At 39.6% G+C, this 22613-nt stretch overlaps 1 protein-coding gene across 2 annotated transcripts in view; it reads left to right on the top strand.

The window, feature by feature from the left end:
- Positions 8007–22613, top strand: part of PTPRO (protein tyrosine phosphatase, receptor type O) — a 64104-nt gene continuing 49497 nt past the window's right edge. Inside the window, exons 1-6 of one of the 2 annotated variants that reach the window (XM_021390675.1) lie at positions 8007–8090; positions 8352–8423; positions 16413–16571; positions 18201–18353; positions 19852–20298; positions 21306–21467. In XM_021390675.1, the coding sequence (XP_021246350.1) occupies positions 16559–16571; positions 18201–18353; positions 19852–20298; positions 21306–21467 (775 nt within the window). In that variant the 5' untranslated portion in view covers positions 8007–8090; positions 8352–8423; positions 16413–16558. Of the gene's footprint in view, positions 8091–8351; positions 8424–8493; positions 8626–16412; positions 16572–18200; positions 18354–19851; positions 20299–21305; positions 21468–22613 lie in introns of those variants that run through there. The other variant, XR_002436637.1, reaches the window with a different exon arrangement.

A 22613-nucleotide genomic window follows, 5' to 3' on the forward strand; every position in this document is an offset into this window, starting at 1 on the left:
CTCTATCTTCTCATTTATCATTTTCCCAAAATGACATATGCCATCTTATTTCCTCTCTGATGGAGAGCGAACTGAAGTATACTTGGTTATTTTTTCACTTTTAGGCACTTTGCTGTGAAGTCACTAATGCTACTGATGTAGGTACTTTCTTGAGATGTTATATATGTGGAGCACATTTTCAGTGAACTCCCAAAGGTAATATTTCTATTTCCTTTCTTTCCAACTTCTCAATTTCAGTATTAAGCAGAAGAACTACCTCACATGACATTGTCTTCCCATCTGGATTAAGTACAATTCTGGTCATTTCATGCTTTTGAAGGTGCAAATTTACTTTAACTGTTCATCCAGAGATAGAGAATAAATGTTGACTGGAGATGATTGTTATGAAGACCAGTCTGGCAGAGCCAAGGGAATTACTGAGACAATCTAATGTATTTCCTGTGCCCATTTTTGTTTTCTGTTATCTATGAAGAGGCTCAAGAGAGAAGATGCATTTTAGTTAAAGCACATGGTTAATCTGGCATCTATATCTGTTTGGATACTTCCGCAAGGAATGGCTAAAATTTAATTACAGAGGCCCCATAAAAGTCTGAGTGGATAGATGATGAGGAAGTTCACATTTTCCCTCAGGACGATTGTCCTCTTTTTATATAAATTCAGTACTAGAGAGAAACAAATAGTCTAGAGCGGAGAGAAATCAAACGATAGTAACTGCCAGAATGTGGCTTCCGGTTATATCTGAGGTGTATACAGACAGTCAGGATGTAGAATAAAGAGAAGTTCCATCTATTAAATCCTAACCTGATTTTGAACATTGTCAACATCAGGGCCTCTGGATCACTGTGTTTGAATTTTGCTCTGTGCTGGAACAATGGGATAGAATATTTTTAGAAATAATTTGCTGAATATTGGATGCATTAAGAAGGTGATACATAAAATGTATTATCATTACTGAATGCCAAGATTTATTTTTCACATATTTAGTATTCTGTTACTTCCTTTATGCTATTGTAGTTGATAGTGTCAAGAAAGATTTCCACTTGGTGAATCTGGAGTTTATCGTTAACTTTAGAATGGTAACAAAACATGGTGGTCTGTATATACTATATTGATTTTTGCTGAAAAAAGGCCCTCATATTCTGCATTGGTGTGCAGAGACAGGAAAAAAATAACTGTTCCTTTAAAACTCTCTCTCTGAACAAAGAAATGTTAAAGCTCATTTATAAAATATGAATAGCAGTGTGTTATTGCTCGCTTTTTAAGACTGAGAATAGCAGCAGTGCTGAGGACACTATTCATAGAGCAGAATGCCAAAAATGGTGTGTTAACCTAAATCAAACATTATAAATTATTGAGAACTTCTCCTTTTCACTTCTTAAAATACTTCTTTTTTTTTGCATGAGGAATCTTGAAGTTATGGTTTTCCATTTCTTCCATGCACTATTTATTCTAAAGTGTGTTGATTAGGGGAACTTCTCTGCACAACTTGTGGAGAAGTGTACATAATAGCAAAAGTCCCAGCAATAAATATCCTTATTTTTACAAAGTCTTATCCAAATTTTTTTTTGTCATACACTTGAAGTCCATTTCAAGAAAACATTTTCTTTTGCAGTTAATGTTTGTGAAATCTGTCCCTGCTCCAGGATTCACTGCATTAAGAGAAAACCTTGGGATGTACTTCCTTCCCCAAACACTTTAAGAATGTCTTTAACTTTTTTATTAAAACAATAGGACCTAATTATGACAGATAACGGTTCCAAAGAAGTTTCAATGTGGGACAATTTCCACCCAATCCTTATGTATGCTCAGAGAGCATCTGTCTCAGATAATAGCTAAAGGAACTGCTTGCATCTTTTTGTGAAACTCTATCAGTTTCAGTCACATTAAACAGTGTATTGAGTGCCTTTGAAACAGGAATAAAGAGATTGTTTGTTGAACGTGGACAGTCTAAGGTTTGATGTTGCAATATTTAGCAGAAAATACAAGTATTTACCCTATGAAGAGTATGGGCGGGGAGCTGTGAAACTGAGAAAGGTGTGTTGTTGGGATGAGCCGGGTAGCTGATGCAGTACTGATAGAAGCAAAGTGGGAACCTGAAAGCTCAGCGAAAGTGAAGGTTTAACTCATACTTCAAAACATAACTAAACTGATTGAAAATAGAGTCTGTCATTGCAACAGCAAGGAGTTTCAGGGACCCTTCGTTTTCATAGTTATGAAAGGCCAGAGGGTGGCTGGGACCTTCCCACACCTGTGGAGTCTACAGTCTGCAGATACAGGGCGAGTTATATTTTACAAAATAGAATAAATGACTGAAACATTTAAAAATTTTTAAAAATGAAAAGTTTAAATATCCAGATTTTGACTCTGTTCCCTGTACAGTATCTCAAATGAAACAATAAATTTCCAACAAGTGCATTGCAGATTTATTGGATATAAGATTACAGTTTCTGAATAAAATGAAAGTTTACTATTTTTATTGCAATTGCTGTTCAGTGTCATTTGTCACCATCAGAGGATAACAACATTAATGCAGCATACATTAGGAAGTTGGTGCAGAAATACAGTGACAGGACTTTTATATGTGATTTGCAATACTATTTATTTTATGGAATTTCTTATGTGCCTTCTGTGGAGGTAGCACTGCAAGAGCACAATGCAGGCAAGGAACCTGAGGTCTGTTTTCCAGCCCTCTTCTTGCTTCAAGGCTTGGACTGACTGTGCCCAGTGAGCGAGGACAGAGGAATTGTGCTGAGATGGGAGCACAGACTCCTTGGCTGGTCAGTGCCCTTTCTAAAGTAATTAAGATCTCAAATGAATCCAAGAGTAGTCTGTCTGGAAAGGTCATCTTGGCTCTTGGTCATTCTGCTTATGAGCATATAATTAAATAAGAAGAATCTTGGCTAAAACGAATCTGGAATCTTGGCTGCAGGAAAAAATAAATGTCTGAGTACCAGAGAATCACTCACAAAAATTAGCCAGTATTTTAGCCAGGAGATCTGGTGATAGTGCAAATGCTATCTTGTAACACTTGCAGTTATGTTAGTTTTGACCAGTGTTATATGGTAGATAAGCATAATGGTACTTCTGGCCATAGATATCCTCATAAATTCAAAATGTACTCCTGCTTTGGGATTCCAGATATTCACTTTGAAAAATCCACAACATTCACAAATGACTCTGTAAGAGCTTTCAGAAGACAGTTTTGTGCCGGGCCTTAGTTTTACTTGCCTAGTGTTAGACAACATGATGGATTTGCCAGTACTTTAAGCTTAATTTTCTGGAGTTGATGAGCACCTACAGCTCATCCTGAAGTCAGTGGGACATTTAACTTCTTGCACTTCTGATAATCAAGTCCTGGCCCAATGTGTTTCAGAGAGAGACATTCAAAAGCTCAAGTACATAAAATTAATAGCTGTTTTGCAACTTTTATCTCTTCCTCATGAAAAGCTTATACTGTTATGGGGGAATAAACTGAGGATATGTACTTCTACAAAGAGGACTCTGAGCTCTGTTGCATACCATTTATTTTCCTATTACTCTTTGAAAATGGTTTATTTGACATGTCGTATGTCTTCTTGCCTCCCCTCCTTTTTATTTTAATTGGGACCCGGTTATTGGCTAGAAATTCCACTAGCATGACTCATCCCTGCGCTGAAAATGACTGTGAACAGGCATCGCACTGTGGGATTTACCTCCCCCCCTTTTTTTTCTAAGTGCTTTAACGTGGCACGAGCTTGTAATAATAAACTAGGAAGGAAGTTGGAGCTAATCATTTGGTTCTGAATGCACAAGCCCTGCCAAATTTCCCCACAGGCATGAAGCAGCCGCTCAAGCTGTGACACCAGCAAATTAAATCCTGGAGGTAGCTGACCAGAAGTAATGAAATGTGTACTTACCATACTGATGCTGTCAGTCCTAAGACACACTGGCTTTACAATCTAGTTAAGTGGGGCATGTTTGTCACTTCCAGTGCTGCTTACAAAAAATACTCAGGTTTGTTCCTATCCTTCCTTCTTCCGGAGATCACAAGCACAGTGCTGCATGGTAACCCTCACTCATACAACAGGAAGAAGAAGATTCCTTTAATGGTATGTTCTTTTTAAAACACTGCCAAAGTGAAATCCATATCCCAAAGGAGATAAGTGATCTAGTCTTATGATGTGTTACTTGCCAAATCTTTGTATTCAACCCTTATCTGCTGCTTGCTTCTATAAACTCATAGCAGGAATGAAAGGTTAAAAATTACTTCGGGAGCCAGCAGAGGTCTCCTAGTAACCATGTGTCCCGGGCATGCAGCAAATTAAGATCCTGGGCACACACAGGTGTGTGGAAGAAGGCCATGTAATTACTGAACAGAGTGAGTACCACTCGAGGGAGGAATGAGTTATGCAAGTAGAGACAGGTACACAAAGGAGAGAGACTATCGTTTTGCAGTCCCAACATACTTAGGTGGTAAAGTGCTCAGAAAAAGTTATTTTCCCCAGACATGTGTTGTCATAACTAACAATAGCATTTATCTGTGAGGTTCTTATGTATTTATCTAGCCCAGGCATGTAATGCTAATTGCATGTGAGCTATTTAAGCAGGTTAGCAGATCGTCTGCTGAATGGTACTCACTGTGAATTCAAAAAAACATTGTGAGCAGAAAAATAAGTATGCAGTCTTCAGTGTGGTTATTATAACACCCATGGAAGAGCCAACGTATAAAATCACACCCCATATAAGCAGCCTAAAAGCATCTAATTATATCCTAGGAATGTCTATAACTCTGCAATTATATGCTTAATTCCCAGCTGTACTTGATTAACATCACAAATGTTTTATAATACCACCAAACACAAGGAGCTTGCTTAGAACTGTTTTTTGGAATGTATAAAATTTTGGATTTCTTTTGTGTGTTTCTGCATGGCAAGGTAGCCATACCTTAGCATGATACTAACGCAAATTGCGTAAGTATCATGCAATTCATCAGCAAAGCCAAGAGAAGACTAGACTCTTTTTAGAGATAAAAGCCTTCTCTTTCCTCTAGTGAAGCATTCAAATGCAAGTCAATGGAAGTTTAAAAGCCATTGACTTCTGTGGGATTATAACAGGATGGGTGGATGAATGCAGTCCTACAAAGAAGGGCTTCGGAGTATTGGTGGATGGAAAAGTGAATATAAGCCAGCAGTGTGTGCTCACACCCTTAGAATTCAAGTGCATCCTGAGATGCATCAAAAGATTTTGGCCAGCAGGGTGAGGGAGGTGATTGTCCCCATGTTCTGCCCTTGTGAGACCACATCTGCAGTTCTGTGTCCAGGGGCAGGCCTGGGGCCCCCAGCACCAGAAAGATAAGGAGTTGCCGGGGGTTACTCAGAGGGTGGTGAGGCACTGGCACACGCTGCCCAGAGAAGCTGTGGGTGCCCCGTCCTTGAAAGTGTTCAAGGCCATCTTGGATGGAACCCTGAGCAGCCTGATCTGGTGTGAGGTGTCCCTGCCCATGGCAGGAGGGTAAGAGCTAGGTGATATTTAAGGTCTCTTCCAAGCCAAACCATTCCATGGTTCTATAATACTGCAAGTGTACTTCAACCTAAATACATAGTAATCACATCTGAATTTGGTCTGTCTTTCCTTGATTGGTGTTGGAAGAAAACCATGCTTTCTGTTCTGTGGCAGCACACATCCCTGAAAGCTGTGGGTGCATCACAGAATCATTAAGGTTGGACAAGATCACTAAGATCATCAAGTTCAATCGTCAACCCATCACCACCATGCCCAATAACCGCATCCCTCAATGCCACATCCACACATTTCTTAAGCACCCTCCAGGGATGTTGACTCTCCCACCTCCCTGGGCAGCCTGTTTCAGTGCCTCAGCACTCTTTTGGAGAATTTTTTCCTAATACCCAGCCTGAACCTCCCCTGGCACAACTTCGGCCTACTCCCTCTCATCCTGTCACTGTTATCTGGGAGAAGAGGCCAACCCCCACTTCGCCCCAACCTCCTTTCAGGTAGTTGTAGAGAGTGATGAGGTCTCCACTGAGCAACTCTTCTCCAGACTGAACAATCCCAGTTCCCTCAGCTGCTCCCCATAAGATGTGAGCTACAGATCCCCCATCAGCTTCATTGCTCTTCTCTAGACATGCTCCATGGCCTCAGTGTCTTTCTTGTAGTGAGGGGCTCAAAACTGAACACAGTATTCAAGGTGTAGCTTCACCAGTGCTGAGTACAGGGGAATCATCACCTCCCTGCTCCTACTGGCAACACTATTTCTGATACAAGCCAGGATGCCACTGGCCTTCTAGGCCACCTGGGCACACTGCTGGCTCATGTTCAGCCAAGCGTTGACTAACACCCTCAGATCCTTCTCCTCTCTGTAGCTTTCCAACCACTCCACCCCAAGCCTTTAGCAATGCATGGGGTTGCTGTGACCAAAGTGCAGGACCTGGCACTTGATCTTGTTAAAGCTCATACAGTTGGCTTCAGCCCATCGACTCAGCCTGTTCAGATCCCTCTGGAGGGCCTTCCTGCCCTCTGACAGATAGACATTTCCTCCCAACATTGTGTCATCTGCAAACTTACTGAGGGTGCGCTCAATCCCCTCATCCAGATCATACCAATAAAAATATTAAACACAATGGGCTTCAATACCAGCCCTTGGAGAACACCATTCATGACCGATCATCAGCTGGATGTAACTCCATTTACTACCAATCCTTCTGTCTCCCCATTTAAAAAAATTTGAAGTAGGTATTCTTTGACATTTTCTTATTGAGAAGAGAATGGGGAGGAAGTAAGATAAGAAGACTATCTGTTTGTTTGTTTTTCTTGATTCTAAATATAATCCTCAGTTAAAGATTTAGGGCTGTGCAGATCCAAGTGCTGAATCAGGATTTAGACTAAATACAAACACTTGAAATGTGGTATTTTAAGCTTTTCAATGGTATGCCTATTGAATTCAGCCAATGTTAAGGGAAGCACATGTAAGCTTTTGCATAATTTTGGTCCTATTTTGTAAGCCCTTTAGAGCAATAGCTCTGCCATCTGTGAAAGATGACAGGCCTGGATGCAGTACTACAGGGGGGATCTCATGAGGGCAGAGTAGAGGGGAACAATTACTTCCCCCTCCCTGTTGGCCACCCCTTTTTTGATGCAGCTCAGGATACTGTTGGCCTTCTAGGTTGTATGCTTCTGGTTCACTACAGGCTTCTCATCGGCCAAGACCCCCAGTTCCTTCTCCACAGGGCTGCTCTCAATGAGTTCTTCTCCCAGTCTGCATGCGTACCTGGGATTGGCCCCAATTCTCATGGTTGAAGCTATTTAGACTGGTTATCTCTGGGCTGAATTTACTATGTGCTTGTTACCTTGTTCTCATGTTGGGCCAGATGAATGGATTTGCTTAGGTCCTTTCTTCTCAAACCTACAATTCCAGAATAGATTTCCTTTCTTTCCTTCTTTCCTTCTTTATTTCTATGCCAGGAGATGGCATTATTGTATGCATGAATTCCAGATAGGGAGCTTGCTTCCCGCATCATAAATCCAAAAAAACATTATTCTTATGGAAGTATCTCCACTAAGCAAAATTTCAAGAAGACAAGCTGCTACCTGCTGAATGAGGTGTCTATCTCTGGTACAGGAGCAACCTGACTGGTTGAATAAACTGCAAACTAGTCCTGGTTGCTTATCCTGCCCTCCAAGCAGAGCTCTCAGGCTGTAAGATATGAAGGAGAAAAAGATACTGTGGAGCTGGGAATTGAAAATATGTTGCAGTTTTTATTGGAGGTTAAAAAGAAAAAAAAGATTCTTAACACCACTGTGTCCTTATAAACAAAAAAAAACAACTCTGATATGAGCTTGAACTGTTTCTTCTCATTAATTGCTGTGAATCTGTTTTGAAATTCCTGTAGAGATCAAGTGCTTCTTGTTGACAGCTGGTTTGCAATTAATCAAAAGGAAAGTGTTTTCAGCTGGCAATGACTTAATATGCTCATGCTACATGAAAAGGTTAAATTGTTCCTTTTTCACTACTACTAATAAAATAAGTAGTGAAGATGAGACAATGAAAAGTGCCAACCAAAGCTCTGGAAGAGCTGAGAGCTGCTCACTACCTGGTACTTGCTGGAAAGGGCATATTTGGAAATGCTTAGTCAGTGCCAGAAACGATTCTTTAATATTGGGCTTTTGGAATTGTATTATGAAAAAAAAAATCACTAGAATTTGCTGTTAACTGTCTTGTAGAACAAGAAGTGGTACTTTATCACAAAGATAGCACAAGCATCTTATGAACACCAAAGGAAATGGGTCCAAGAGGCTTTAAGGTTTACTAAATAATAGGTGTTACTTCAGCAATTCTTTTTATTTTTGTCTCGTAGAATGCAGAACCTTTCCAAGTTACTGTCCGAGAAGACAATTGTATTGTTGTCTCCCTGGAAGCATCTGATGTGGTGAGCTCATCCTCTGTATATGTTGTGAAGATAGCTGGAGAATCCAAGAACTACTTTTTCCAGTTTGAAGAATTCAATAGCACTTTACCTGCCCCTGTGATTTTTAATGCCAAATACCATGGCTTATATTACATAGTAACTCTGTTGGTAGTGAACTCAAATATGGTTTCCAAGTCAGCAAGATCAATCACTGTGTTAACCAGTAAGTAACATCTTATTCTTTTTTCTTTTGTTCCTTCTCTTTGTGTGTGTTTGTTTGCAGCTTTTTTTCCTTCTGAAGTGTGTTTTATGGAGAAGATATCTTTTTTTTCCATAAAGTCCTCCTTGTGTGTGGGATGAATCCCTGTGTGAGAACAACAAAGAAAATATACTGAGAAGGCTGGAAGGAAAATTCACAAGGTCTGGGCAGGAAGAAGGAGACAGCTGTGGGTTTCCCCTAGGTGGCCTTTCCTAAGCATTAAATAGAGAGGTTTAGCATACTGGAGTAAGGGGAATGTATGAAACTCTTCCCCAGGTGGTCATCCTAACCTGTGAAACAGGAATTCTGAAAATCTATGGAAAGCACAAAAAGTGTTGAAATACCAGTCAGTATAAATGTTCCTGTTGTATGGTGAGATATATCCTGCTCTAGATGCCATGACAGTGTTCTTGGGTTGCTGATATATTGAAGCAGTACTAAACCTGTAAAGCAGACAGTAGGCACCAAGAGCACACATTTCTGCCACTACAACCGAAGATTTCCATGTGCTGGAGTCCATACTTGCCGTTGTCTGCCTCTTAATACCACCTGGTGATCTTGGGGAGAGGCATGATTTGGTTTACTTTATAGCCATGCAAAGCACTGCAGATTCCTACATGATTCCTGCCATATTTCCAGAATTTGTACCACCCATATTCTTCATCCTCCCTTTCTGTGATCAAGCTGTGCACTAATGAGGACAACCATGAAGGTTCCCACAGGAAAAATACAACGTGGTAGAGTAAGGCAAGCCTTTCATTAGGCATATTTATGTGTAGTGGAGAATTTAAGACTTCACAGGGCATCTGGATTTCCTTTTTCTTAAACTATTTTAGCTTTACAGCCAAAGTAATAATTCTAACCCAATTTCCTATTTTATTTTTTTTATTTGTTGTAAGTATTAGCTGACACATAGAATTGAACAAATTCCTCAGTGAATATTTCAGTGGTTTTAGAACACTGCTCTTGCAGTCATGCAGCAAAGCTCATTGCTGCTTGATTTCCAGAGCCCACAAGGTCACTGGTAGCAGGGTCAGGTGTGATCCAGGATGGCAGATGGAGAATGGCACTCCTGTGCAGGGAATCTCTGAAGGAAGAAAGGAACCAGTGTCTCTCAGCCTATCACAGCCAGTCCCAGACTCAGTTTCTGGCTCACAGGATTTCCAGGAGACGTTCCTGAACAAGTGTGAATCTGCCAGCTCCAATGAGCATAGCCCACATCACTCGCACTCCTCCAAGGCTCAGTGGTGCCCTTCCCAATGGAAAGGAGCCCACCCCACCCCTTTTCACCACCTGTCTTATGCGGGTGCTCTGGCAGCTTCCCAGGGTTTCCTGCTGCGGCCTCTGCTGTTCACCCAGACCTTGGAAGGACCAGTGATTTTGGCAGTGGGCCAGTGCCACTTGAGGAACTGATGTGACAAAAAGGGAACAGTGCATTTCTTAAGCTTTTTGTCTCAATGGAAAGACAGCCATGTTTCTGAAAAGAAAGGGCATTTTGGTATGCAGCATTGAAGGGTGCTATACTAAGCACTGTAGGTATGATGTAGATTTCCTTCACAGTGGAAAGGACCCAACATTCTTCCTAATATTTTCCTTTAGGCAGATTAATGCTTAATAATTAATACAATTATACAGGAATGGAAGGAAATTTGGAATTAGAAGTTCATGTAGTTTTTATGCAGTTCTTCTGAGAAGACTTCTTTAACTGTTGTAATAACTACCGACTTCTCCTAAAAACTTCACTAGACAGTAGTTGTTTTTCCTTTTTTTAAACTTCTTACAAATTATTATTAGCATTTCCCACTGCCCATTTTACATCATTTTTCTGACAATTAACTTGAATTTTTGGCAGATAATGATGATATATTCGTATTTTTCTTCATGCTGTATATTTGTTCAACTTCTTTAACATCCTTAGTTTTTTAACTGTGTGAAGACACATAACTATCTAATTTATTCTGTCTAATTCTTACACATGACAAAATGGTACATTGTGAATAGCATCCAGGACAAAATTAATTGCTGTTCTAATTTCATCGGTGTCAGGAGATCTGTGCCAGTGTAGATTGGCCCTATTCATTAGTATGTCACAAGATAAATCAAGTAGGATACTCAGTGATGCCAGTGTGGTAATTCCCAAAGATATACTTCAATATTTCACAATAATTTTCTAGGCTCTCCAGACATCTGCAAAGGGTTCTGTGCAGGGAGATGGTATCTTTCAGCTTGACCATATGCTGGAGACTTGAACATCATATACAGCAGTGTGTATTCAAATTGTGCATCTCAAACTGAGAAGAAGGTCCTTCAAAGAGATTACTTACTTGTAACTCAGTTAAGAGTCACAAAAGAACTCTGCTTTTTGAGGGTCTGTCTTGACGACCTTTACTTTTACATATTCACATCCCTCAGTGATGTGCTACTTCTCAGCTTATTGGCAAGAAAAAGGTTTATCTCTTTGCAGGTTGAAACTTCATCCCACTCAAGTCAGGGAAGATCTTTTGTTTTATCCCTCCAAAGGTCTCTGTATGGGAGAGAAGTGATTTGCCGAGAGAAAGATGATGTCAAAGCTAACAGAATACACAGTTTATATATGTATGTATTTATATTTCTAAATTTGTTAATATTTTGCACATAAGTTTACATTTATATATAAAATACAAATGTATAAAATTATGTAAATATATATACACACGTATGTATGCTATCATTTGAAGCTTCTGTTGTTAACTTAGGCCTTCTACACTAGAAAAAAGAGTTCATTTTCTCCTTATCTTTGACTGAAATAATTTTAGGAGTTTCTCAGGTTAATCAAAACACTGCAGACTGTGGGGTGTATTTGTTTAGATTGTGTATGCCAGATTGTTGCAATGCAAAGTATGACCTATTTGCTGGAATATTTCTTCTCAGAGCCTAAGGGTGTTGTCAGCTTGAGCACAGCCACATCCTTGCATTACTTCCTGAGCTGGGACTTTTAGAAACATAATATGATCAGGGCGCATTCAAGTCCCAGTCAGGAAACTTGTAAAATAAAGTCTGAACACAGAAGAGCACTTGTTCTTGTGATTCTGTAGCAAAGCTGTGTTCTGCAGACGGGGCTTGGTACTTCACTTGAGGGAGAAAATGATCAAGTGACACCTTGAGCACTTACTGTTAAAGATAGGCATGTTGCCACCCTGGCCAGTTTCATGTGTGAGCAGTCGTGTTGTGTGCATCTATATGACCATCCTTCCAGTTTTCAGTCTGGACAAGTTTAGAAGTCATTCTGATATCTTACAGAATTATTTTCAGTTCTGCTTTCTTCTACTGCTACTAGAGTTTGGGGTTTACTCTTTCCGGGATGACTCACACTCATATAGTTTTGGCTTTTTTTTTTTCACTGAAATTTTTTGCTTGTTGTTGGGATAAAAAAATACTTGTAAAGAAATGGAGAGATCAGTACACTACAAGGCTATTTTGTACTGTAGAAAAAGAGATCTCTGCAGGATTTGTAGAAATTAGGATGTGTGAGGGTAATTAAGAAGAGCTCTGCCTGACTTTTATTTTAGCTTGTGATTAGGAGTTTTCATTGGTAAATGTCTCATTGTTTCAAAAGCCAATGATTCCTTACATAAATCACTGTAAAATGTATTCCCTTTAGAGTGAATTCTGCCTCTTTGTCTTTGACCAAAAAATATTCTCCTCAGGAGACCAACAAGGCCTGCTGCCTGGGACTGTGATCTCTTCCGCTCCTAGAAAGTAATTGGCATTAGCCCTTGTTAATGCCCATCTGTCATTGCGCCAGATGCTGCAGGAAGCGATTCAGCAGGTCGAATCCATGCCTTCAGCTTGTTGATGGATCAGAGCTGCTGAAGTAGGAGATTCAGTGGGTTTTTTTTTTTTTTCCAATGAAATATAGAACTGAAGCCCTTTGTGTTTCTCTTTCTTAAAGGATGATGTGGCACATCTTTAAAAAGGCTGGTTATTTGCAGGAGCATTAATATGAAACATAACTCAGAAGAATGTTTAGATCCCTTAGCATGCTGGTCTCCCCAGCAAACAGTTCATGTTATTCCTTTTTAAAGGGAAAATCAGACTTTAGAAACAGAAGAACTGTAACAAGATGAATATTTTTTTTCTGCCGTAATTTCCCTTGGAAGGCTGATTTAAGGTATTGGCCTAATATCTGTTCAAGACTAAGACTCAATGTTTTTTTGTTGTGCCACTGTTGTTTTCTGGTTTGTATGGTCTTTATATTTCTCATCTTATGTGGGCATCTAGAAACTGCAGTATACAAATTGCATCATTGCTCAGATACCCATTGCATTTACATTTCCCTTTTGTAAGCAGTTATACACAATATCCTCTATTACATATCATAAACTTGAACATTATGTTCCTGAAGTATCAAACAGCAGCTATTAAATTTCAAAAGTAGTTGATTTTTAACAAGAGATAAAACGGTCCCTAAAGTTTACAGCATAATGAAAACTGTGTCCTGGCTATGACTTACTCTCATTAGCAATACAGATAGGTAAACCGTGTCATCCTGGTGAGGATATTACCTAGTTCACAACTTCTTCATGTGAATAAAGGCGACTACCTGTGGGATTTACACCATTCCACTACTGAGATTTCTCTCTTAGGAGAGTTGTGTTATGAAGGTAAGCCATGATTAATCTTGGTTTGGATGTGAGAAGCAAGAGAGCTGATCTAAGTCCTGTCTCATCCAACCACATGTAATACTACATCTAATCTGCTACATTTATCAGTCATCAATTCCATCTGTAGAGTAGCCAGGTCTATGAATATTAAAAGCAAATTTATTTGGCCTGGAATGTTGTACTTATTTTCAATGTCCGTTTTTCTCCCTTGAATTGCAAAAGCCACCTAAAACACTAATGTGTCTGGCACAGATTGAATGCATTTACAATGGATTTAGCATCCAGAATTTGCCAGGGCATTTGAGGAAGAAGTTAGCAGCATTTATTATGCTATCTGTTTGTATAATACAAGGTATGTGCTAAATGCAAAATGTGGTAACGTTCAGGAGAAATGCAGAAGTTAGATTTCCCATAAACAGATATAATTGGAAAGCAGTTGCTACAGGAGCAGCAGAATGTGAGATAATAAGAATAAAGGAACTTCAGTCTTGATCCTGCAAGCTTGTCTATGTGAGTTTAATATAGTCTAAATGTCTAAATATAAAGACATTGAGCACAAAAAACATGCTATTAAAGGGACACTAAAATCCTCTAATTCCCTTCCTTAATGTCTTCCAACATCAATATCATTGATGCCTCTGCTTTTTCATATGTACATATTAGATTATACCTTATTTAAGCTATTTCTTGAGAATCAGTAAAATCTGTGGAAAACTGGGTCCTAAATACTGCACCTTGATCAGTGAAAAAGACCGAACTATTTATGCTCTGAATTATAAATATAAATGGTGAAGAGTAACGTTTTTCATGTTCTTTGAGCTTTAATAACCCCGGGAACTGTTAGTAAGTGAAAAACTGAACATGATTTTTATCTGCTGAGTGTCCTTTTAATTTCACAGTGTGCAAATAGCTTTTGATGTGAATATTTGGTGCCGAAGGAAGGAAGATAATGGAAGACTCTTTAAATTGCATTATATCACTCAAACTACTCTGTGAACATCAGCCATGAGCAAGGAGAAGCCAGTAAGCGGAAGATAACAACAAGAAAGAGAGTCTGCGGTGATTACCGCTTAATTCAATTATTGGTTAATTAAATCAAGACATCAGGAGGAAAAATCATTTGGATTAAAAATGAATATAACTTCCATCTTTTATTTGATTTGTTGTAGGAAGGAATAAATGGGGTAATTCAATCACTGACTCAGGGAAGTTTCAGTAATTCTTTCAGGAATAAGGAGACCCAGATTTGAATGAGATAGCAGAAGCCCAGGATGTGCCTGCTGACATGAAAGATGGCTGCATGTAAGGGTTGTGCTGTTTAGAGACCGCTGTTGACATTTGAACTACTATCACGTGCTGTGAGAGATGTGATATGAAGCATCGGGTCATGGGGATTGCCAGCCCAACTGTTTATTTCAGAATAAGTGATGGGAAGAGCTTCAGCAGAAAGAGGGTAGGCTTTGTTTCCCATGACCTGCTTTGCTCCCATTTATTTCTGGGCTATCACAAATTGTCAGCAAGATTTTCACAGATTCCATCATTGCAGTGCCTCTTGGTATCCATGAGCTCTGAAATTTCTATTTGTCAGTGTCTAACATACGAATACACTGATAGTTACCTGAAGATAACAAAGCGTCTGTGCCATGATAAATAAATTAGAAGTCCCACAATGTTGTATTCTGGTGCTTTGACAAAGTTAAAAATGGCAGCACAACTTCTTCTTAAGACTAGGACTGAGATTTATTTTTGTAGCTATGATTTTTGTTCTTTGTTGCTTTTTCTTCTTCACTTCTCATCGCAAATGGAAGCTTAGTACAATAGTGAAAATACTGTGTTAGCAAATGGGATTTAGTTTTTGTTTCTGCTACGGGCTTGCTTTTCCGTCTTTGATTAACCTGTTCTGTCCACTTTCTGTGAGACAATTCCCCTTCTGAAGCTGGTGCTGCTTGTCCTTTTCATCTACCTTTTCTCTTGCCTGTCATGACTGTGCGCTCTGGTATTACAAGTTTTTCTCCAGGGCCTACTTCAGCAGAACTTTGTACTCAAATGTGTCTTGCAAGTGTATAGTGAGACCATGCTAATGAACAGCCTGAATTTTTCAGTCTGTTCCCTACTGTGCACAAGAACTAAATCAATGTGATAATACCTAAAAGGATGTGCATAATTACTGACAGTTGTGTATTAACTACTTCTATTTCAATATGTTAATATGACTAATTCCGAGTAAAACTATAACCCTGTTTTGAATAGCTGCTTGGTCCTCTTAGCCAATGCACAGCTGCTATCATTTCTTCCCTTCTAGACACCATGTAAAAGTACATAGGCTATTGTTCTTATTTTTATAGCCCACCATATTTTTATGAGCTGCAAGCAGTAGATGGGCAGCTCTGTACTTACCTGCCTTCCGTGTGCAGGCTTCCCCTGTGCTCTTGTGTAAACCACTTTACTCTGTACCTCAGTTTTTCATCTGTAATATAACAGCAATGGTGCCACTGTATTCTTTAGAAGTGTGGTGTGGGTGAGTACTTTGAAGATGGTAGCCCTCTCAGGTATGGTAGGCATCGGGACTGTGTACTTACTCATGAAACACATAAATGAATATTTATAAGAACAGAAAATCTTCCTCTGGTCGTCTCACTGATAAACTTCTTAGCTAATCTTAGAAGTTCAGATTAATGCCAAAATTACGAGTAATTGCAAGTGTTTGTTGCTTTTGTCTGAGCACTTGTACCTGATGGGCAAGTGCTGAAGAAGAAAATCTTGCTGGGGTGATGACTGTGAGTGCTTAAGTAATAACTGTGATTTCAACCATGATTTTTGTGCCTGCTCCTCTGCAAATAAGGACAGCTCTCTGTTAAAATGTATTTTCTCTAAAAAAGCATCGAGTGGACGAACATGTTGTGTGTGGGGGAACATAACCTTGGCTTTGACAGTGTCCCATGTAGCTTTGCCCCAGGCCCCTGTGAAGACTAAGATATCACCTGGGAGATTTGAGAGTTCCTGTGTCATTCCATGCAAAACCATTTGTTTCTTTGACGTTGTTTATGTAGGTTTGCCTGTTAATCTGCTCCTTTCTGCCCTTTTTTCCTTTATTTGTATATCCTTTAGAACCCCTTCCTGTGAGCAGTGTTTCTATCTATGATTACAAACCATCTCCAGAAACAGGAGTGCTGTTTGAAATTCAATACCCAGAGAAGTACAACGTTTTTACCAGGGTAAACATAAGCTATTGGGAAGGAAAAGACTACAGAACAATGCTGTACAAAGGTAGGAGGAAACTGTTCCACTAACTATTCCTGCTAACAAAGATATGTTTTAGCTTTCTAGTTATACTTGCTGAAATCAGTGGGTGATGTTCTTTCTCTGTCGCAGTTGAAAGAATCAATACAGTTCCCAGTTCCTTCTTTCCAGCCATGGTTTTTCTTAGTGAATAGCTAATGGAGGAGCTCAGGGATGCCCTGTGTCTGAGAAATTCGTTCAGTATAGCTGGTTCTTGGGAAAGGCTTTGAACCTGGTACCTCTGTGTCACTGTGAAGTCGCGTAGTGCTGGTGGCACCGAGCGACATGCTATGCTGTGTAGTACCGTGTATTGCTCTGTCGTTCTGTGTTGTCCCTGAGCTAATAAACCTGCTGCATTTTATCTGTTTCATCTTTCTTAGAACAGTTCAACCAAGGACAAGCAATCTAACAACCTAGATAGTCAATCTAAAAAATTTCAACAATCATTTTAACCATCTAAACAGACTAACAAGGACAAGCTCTGCTTTCTTTTTTAACTTTTTATTTTTGTTTAGATCTGAACTCCCCTTTGCTTTTTTGCCCTGCCGTAAGCTTGAGCATAGCACTAATATGAAAGATGTAAAGAACTGTCCTATGGAAAGCACCTAAGAGGTGAAAAAGGCGCTGCACACTCTTCAGGTCCCAAACCCCATTTGGTTTAATACTGCGTGGTGGCAATATTGCCTCGGAGCAATCCTGTAGATGCTGGATTGAATTTTAGTGATGGAAGGAAGGCTCCCAGTGTTGCAGCCTGGTTGCTGTAAGCTCTCTCTGGAATCAGCAGAGGGAGATGCCCACCTCCAGAAGGAGCCTGGAAAACTTTGGTGTCACTGCTTCAGTACATAGCAGGACTAGGGTAACATCTGCAAGACTGTGAAATGCCAGATATTGGAAATGGTGATTGTGGATCATAGTCCTAAATACAAGTGACCCCTTTACAGAGAACAAAGATGATACTAGCAGCAATTTTTGTCTTTCACAGCTCATACGCAGAGGCTGTGACATTGCTGCTGCAATTGCTGATAAATAAAGAAGTCACCTTGAATTAAGAGATTCCCTAACGAGCAAGCATACTCTTTCCCCCAGCTAAATCGCCCTAAGCAACTTCTTTTCAGCCCACACACATACTGATGCTGGACGTGAGCTCAGTTCTCAGACTGTGGCTGGTGCCCAGCTGCACTGTGGATGGCTCTTTGAGCATCTCCTCTGAATGCTGTGCCTCAGTCAGCACCAGACCAAAGAGGTTTTTGCATGCAACTGTTAAAGGTTTCCAGGAACTGTCAGGTGCTCTTTGAGATGCTCAGTGTCACGTGGAGCAGGTTGCCAGGTTGAGTTGCCTTTCCTGTGAAATGGAGTTCTTATTTTTCTTGCTGAGATTTTTTTTTTTTTTTTTTTTTTTTGTAGCAAAGTGGCTTTGACAGCCAGGGAAAACGTTGGCAAACTGAATTATTAGAATTCCGTGTCTTAGACCAGGCTAAGCAACATTTAAACATCTGAAACACTGCCATTTCAGCATGTGTACTTGCATTCTCAGAAAATGAATATTTGATGTGTTTTTTTCTTTTTTCCTTTTTTCCTTTTTTTTTTAAACAACTTTTCTTTTTAAACCTTCTGCAGATTTCTTTAAAGGTAAAACCATTTTCAATCACTGGCTGCCAGGTATATGCTACAGTAACATCACATTTCAATTGGTATCAGAAGCAACCTTCAACAAAAGTACGCTAGTGGAATACAGCGGGGTTAGGCACGAGCCCAAGCAGCACAGAACAGGTAAAGAAAATGATTTTGTACCATTTGTTCCATGTCTGTATGTCTGTTTTCCTTTCTGCCATGGGAGGAGATTGACTGCACATGGAGGAGGGGCTCTGTGGGACCAGTTATGGGATCTGCGTCTGGCCAGGAACATGGGAGGAGGATGCTGCAGCTGGTACCAGGGAGGCAGGGAGTGGAGTTATGTGTGCAATACAGTGCAAGGGGAAATCTGTATGAGGGTTTCTATTATAAAGTTGGTTTATTAGAACATAAATTTTGCTTCACATGAGACATCCTTGGCCTTATGTTAGGAATTAATTTTTAAACCACAGGAATGCCACACTGAGCATGCTGTTGATCTATCTGTTTTGGTCTGTCTCCTCTTACAGTGAATCATAGCTAAACAGTTGGAGAAGGCCTTCCTCATTGTGCAGTCTTCTGTTGTAGAGAAGAAGATTGTCACAGTGTCCCCATTTGGTAGCCAGATTATGCCCTGAAGCATGAACTTTTAATTTCCAAGACAGCAATGTTGCAAAAGCTGAAAATTGCATTTGTTCAGGGTCCAGAACTAATTTAATTTGGTCCTGGGATGGTGCCCAAAATTTGCCTGTTAATCTGTTGGACCACAGACGTTTTCCAGGGTCCAAAATGAAATGAACCAGTGGTAAAATCGGAAGGCAACCAATAGGATTACATTTTTCTTTCCTGCTGCCTTCCCATCCCTCATTTTGCGCATGAATTGTATGAGATTGTAGTGTCTGTTTTTGTATTAGTGGCTGTGGCCGGGACAGGAGGAGGTGAACAAATTAGTATGTTGTAAAGGGCCAGCTAAAAATATGTCAGACAAAATGTTTGCAGAGGCTATGCACAGGTAAAAGCAGACAGGCAAGCAATTACGGCACCTATCGTTCACCTGCTGGCGTCAGCAGAAATAACTTCTTTGCATGCCATTTGCCTTCTGGAGATCCATATCTAGAAATCAAGCTTTCACAACTATTAAAATTTAAACTGATCTTTAATGCTTGTGAAAAGGTGTCTACTAAGAGCATATGAAAAGCCCTATGGCTGCAAGAAGGTCATGCTTTTCAAGAATAAACCATGTCATATGCTAGTTTTGCACATGTTTTTGAGTTCATTTCTACAGAGGTATTTTTTGCTTTTTCATGAGGTTGTGGAAGATACTGTAAATGGAGATCCACACTTACAAATTCACAATTAAGTAGCATTGCTGCTGTATTAGCACAGAAGTCTGATTTATGTCGACTTCATTTGTACTCTGCATCATGGTATGCTTGAGTTCTGATTTTTCTATGAATTTGCAGTAAGCTTGTTTCCACTAGAATCACTTCTGCTATATAATTTTGTAATAGAAGGAAGAATCTTAATAAGGACAAGTTATTTCAAAATATCCCAGATATATTGTTTTTCTGCAAAGAATATTTCCCTAGGGAATTAACACCTGGCAGAGGTACACAGAACACACCTATTGAAAGATTAACCTTTGCTTCTTTTTTAGTTCCTTACCCACCTCGAAACATTTCTGTTCAGATTGTACCAGTCAACAGAAACAACTGGGAAGAGCACAGTGGGGATTTTGCAGAAGAATCGTTCATGGGTCAACAAGAAATCATAGGCAAAGAAAAACTCAGCCGTTCTTCTGGTGACCCACCTGAAATTACAGTAGTGAACACAACTGCAGTCTGGCCTGATTACCGCTCCAACAGTACTGAGTACGAAACCACATCGCAGCCATATTGGTGGTCTAATGAAGCCGAATCATCAGAGGGTGAAGAGGAGTTTGTTAATGCAGTTCCCAGGGATTATGGGGCCAGTGAAGTAAACACATCTGGAAAACTCACAGCAGAGCCCGCTCCTTTCCTTCCTGTACAAATGGTGCTGACTTGGTTACCACCAAAGCCACCAACCGCCTTTGATGGTTTCCATATCAATATTGAAAGGGAAGGTAAAACTGAGACTTATACACTTCTCATACTCCTTTTCTATAATTCTGTTGGTGGATTTGTCTCCTCCACAAATTATTAATTACCTAGACCTGTGCCTCACAGGACTTTATTAGATCTCTTGCATATCTTGATAAGGTTCTTGCACTGAATAACATGCATTTGTGGCTGGGTTTCCAACTAAAATAAGGGAGGTGAGGTAAATCACAGTTTGCAATTCTCTTTTATTAAATAAGATTTATACTGCTGTGCATATTGCTGCACTGTTTACACCACAGTTATTGTAAATCCACTCTGGTATCAGAGAAAGGAGAAGCAAGCTGATAGAAATTGGAGATGAAGAAGATACATTATTTCATGCAGCACTGTCTGCCTCTTGAGAAAGGTTCTCAAGGGGACTTCGACTGGAAGGGAGCACAGAAAAGTCATTCTCCATTCAAGTTAACAGTTGTCTCAGGAGAGCAACTGAACACATTCCTTAGGCCAAAAAGAGGCTATGTTGAAGATAGAGAGAACTTTCAAGGGGTGGAGCTACAACAGAATAGCCATATAACTCAGAGGTATCCTATTTTAAAATCCTTTTTCTCAAAATGCATTTTACTTCCTGATAAACAGTTTTCATAAGCATTCCCCCATTTAGGATAAGTACTTTTTTTTTTTTTTTTTTTTTCCCAGAATAAGAAGGCTGTAGAATTGGAAGCTCCTTTTCCTCTGTGCTGTGCTGTTTTTCACTTGTGCAGTCATGGCAACCCTATTTTATCATCCCCACTACTGAATGAAATTTTGTCCTGGGTTTATTGTTCCTGTACACCTATACTGCAACCCTGGTCATTAATTACTCTTGTGCTGATGGCAAGAAATAAAACTACTCACATAAATCCAGTTATTTTGGATACCTTTAAATCCCACAGCAGAAACTGTATTAGCATTTCTGATATAAATCATTTTCTCAGTAGCTGGAGCCTTTCAAATTTCAATTAATCCACAGTTTCTTTCCCCCCTGATTTAGAGAACTCCACAGAACTTCTGACAGTCAGTGAGGACACTCACAAATTTGTTGCTGAACTGAAAGAACCAGGAAAATATAAGTTGTCTGTAACAACATTTAGCTCCTCTGGCTCTTGTGAAGTTCGGGGAAGTCAATCAGCAAAAACACTCAGCTTTTACATCAGTAAGTACCTCAATAAATCTTTTTCTCCCAGACCAGTATAACTTTAATGTACAGGGAGTTTGACCAGTAACACACTGTGGCAGCTGTGGTATCTGCTGCAGTGTCAGAAAAGTCAATCCCTTACGAAACAGGTTCTCCTTTTGCATCTTTCAAAGAGAGAATTCAGTTCAGAGAATTAAATCAGCGGTTATAAAGAATCTTGAAAAATATTTAACTTCCTTACTCCTGGAGGCTGTATGCATAGCGTTAGGGACAAAGGGCATCTCAGGCTGAGTGTGTGGGAATTGCACAATTTAACACTGAACTCTGAAATTAGATGGTCTCTGATAGCACACAGGGCAAGTTAAGGTAGATGCAATAGTTCAGACTGCTAAATTCAGAGGAGGAAAAAGTAATTTATTATTTCCCTGTAGAGTCGCGGGGTTTCTTAACTACAGATTTACTAAAAGAATAATAATACAGTACTTAGTAATCCAAGATCAATAGTGAGAATTAGATCAGCAAGTGAGACAGGTGTAGGTAAATTCAGATGATGGTCATTCACCAAGGCTTTGGTGATCTGTACAGCAACAAGAGAATGAGATGTCTGAATAAATATACCAGTCCACAGACATGTAGAGTATCATTTTGTACAAGAGGAAATATAGCTTACACTGAGAATAGGGGTACACTTGCAGCACTTCACTGTTTTACCTATGAGAGGGTAGTTTCTCCCCCACATAATGAATTCTGCAACAGAACATAGTGGCTAGGCTGGCAGAAATATTCATATTAAAAGGAAATAATAACAAATATGTTTAGTAGGTCATAACAAACACTATTTAAGCTTAAATTCATCATAATGGTTAACTGCATGTAACTGAATTCCTCTATCGCTGCAATATTTTTAACAGCTTCATAGGTGAAAGAAACAGTACTCAGAAAACAAAGAGAGGAAACAGGCCATGAGAGAAAGGGTCTCTGTTGTCTTCATTTAACTGTGTTCTGATTTCCTTGAGGAATAATTAGTAGACATCTTCATTACGTGAAAACATCAAAGTATATAAAACTATACAAATATGACAAAGTATATATAAATTATGTAGTATTGCTATCAGTACCAAATATTATTCCATCCTAAAAACTGACTTATTTCTGTACAGAAAT

The sequence above is a fragment of the Numida meleagris genome, chromosome 1, assembly GCF_002078875.1.
Source record: "Numida meleagris isolate 19003 breed g44 Domestic line chromosome 1, NumMel1.0, whole genome shotgun sequence".
Lineage (NCBI taxonomy): Eukaryota > Metazoa > Chordata > Aves > Galliformes > Numididae > Numida > Numida meleagris.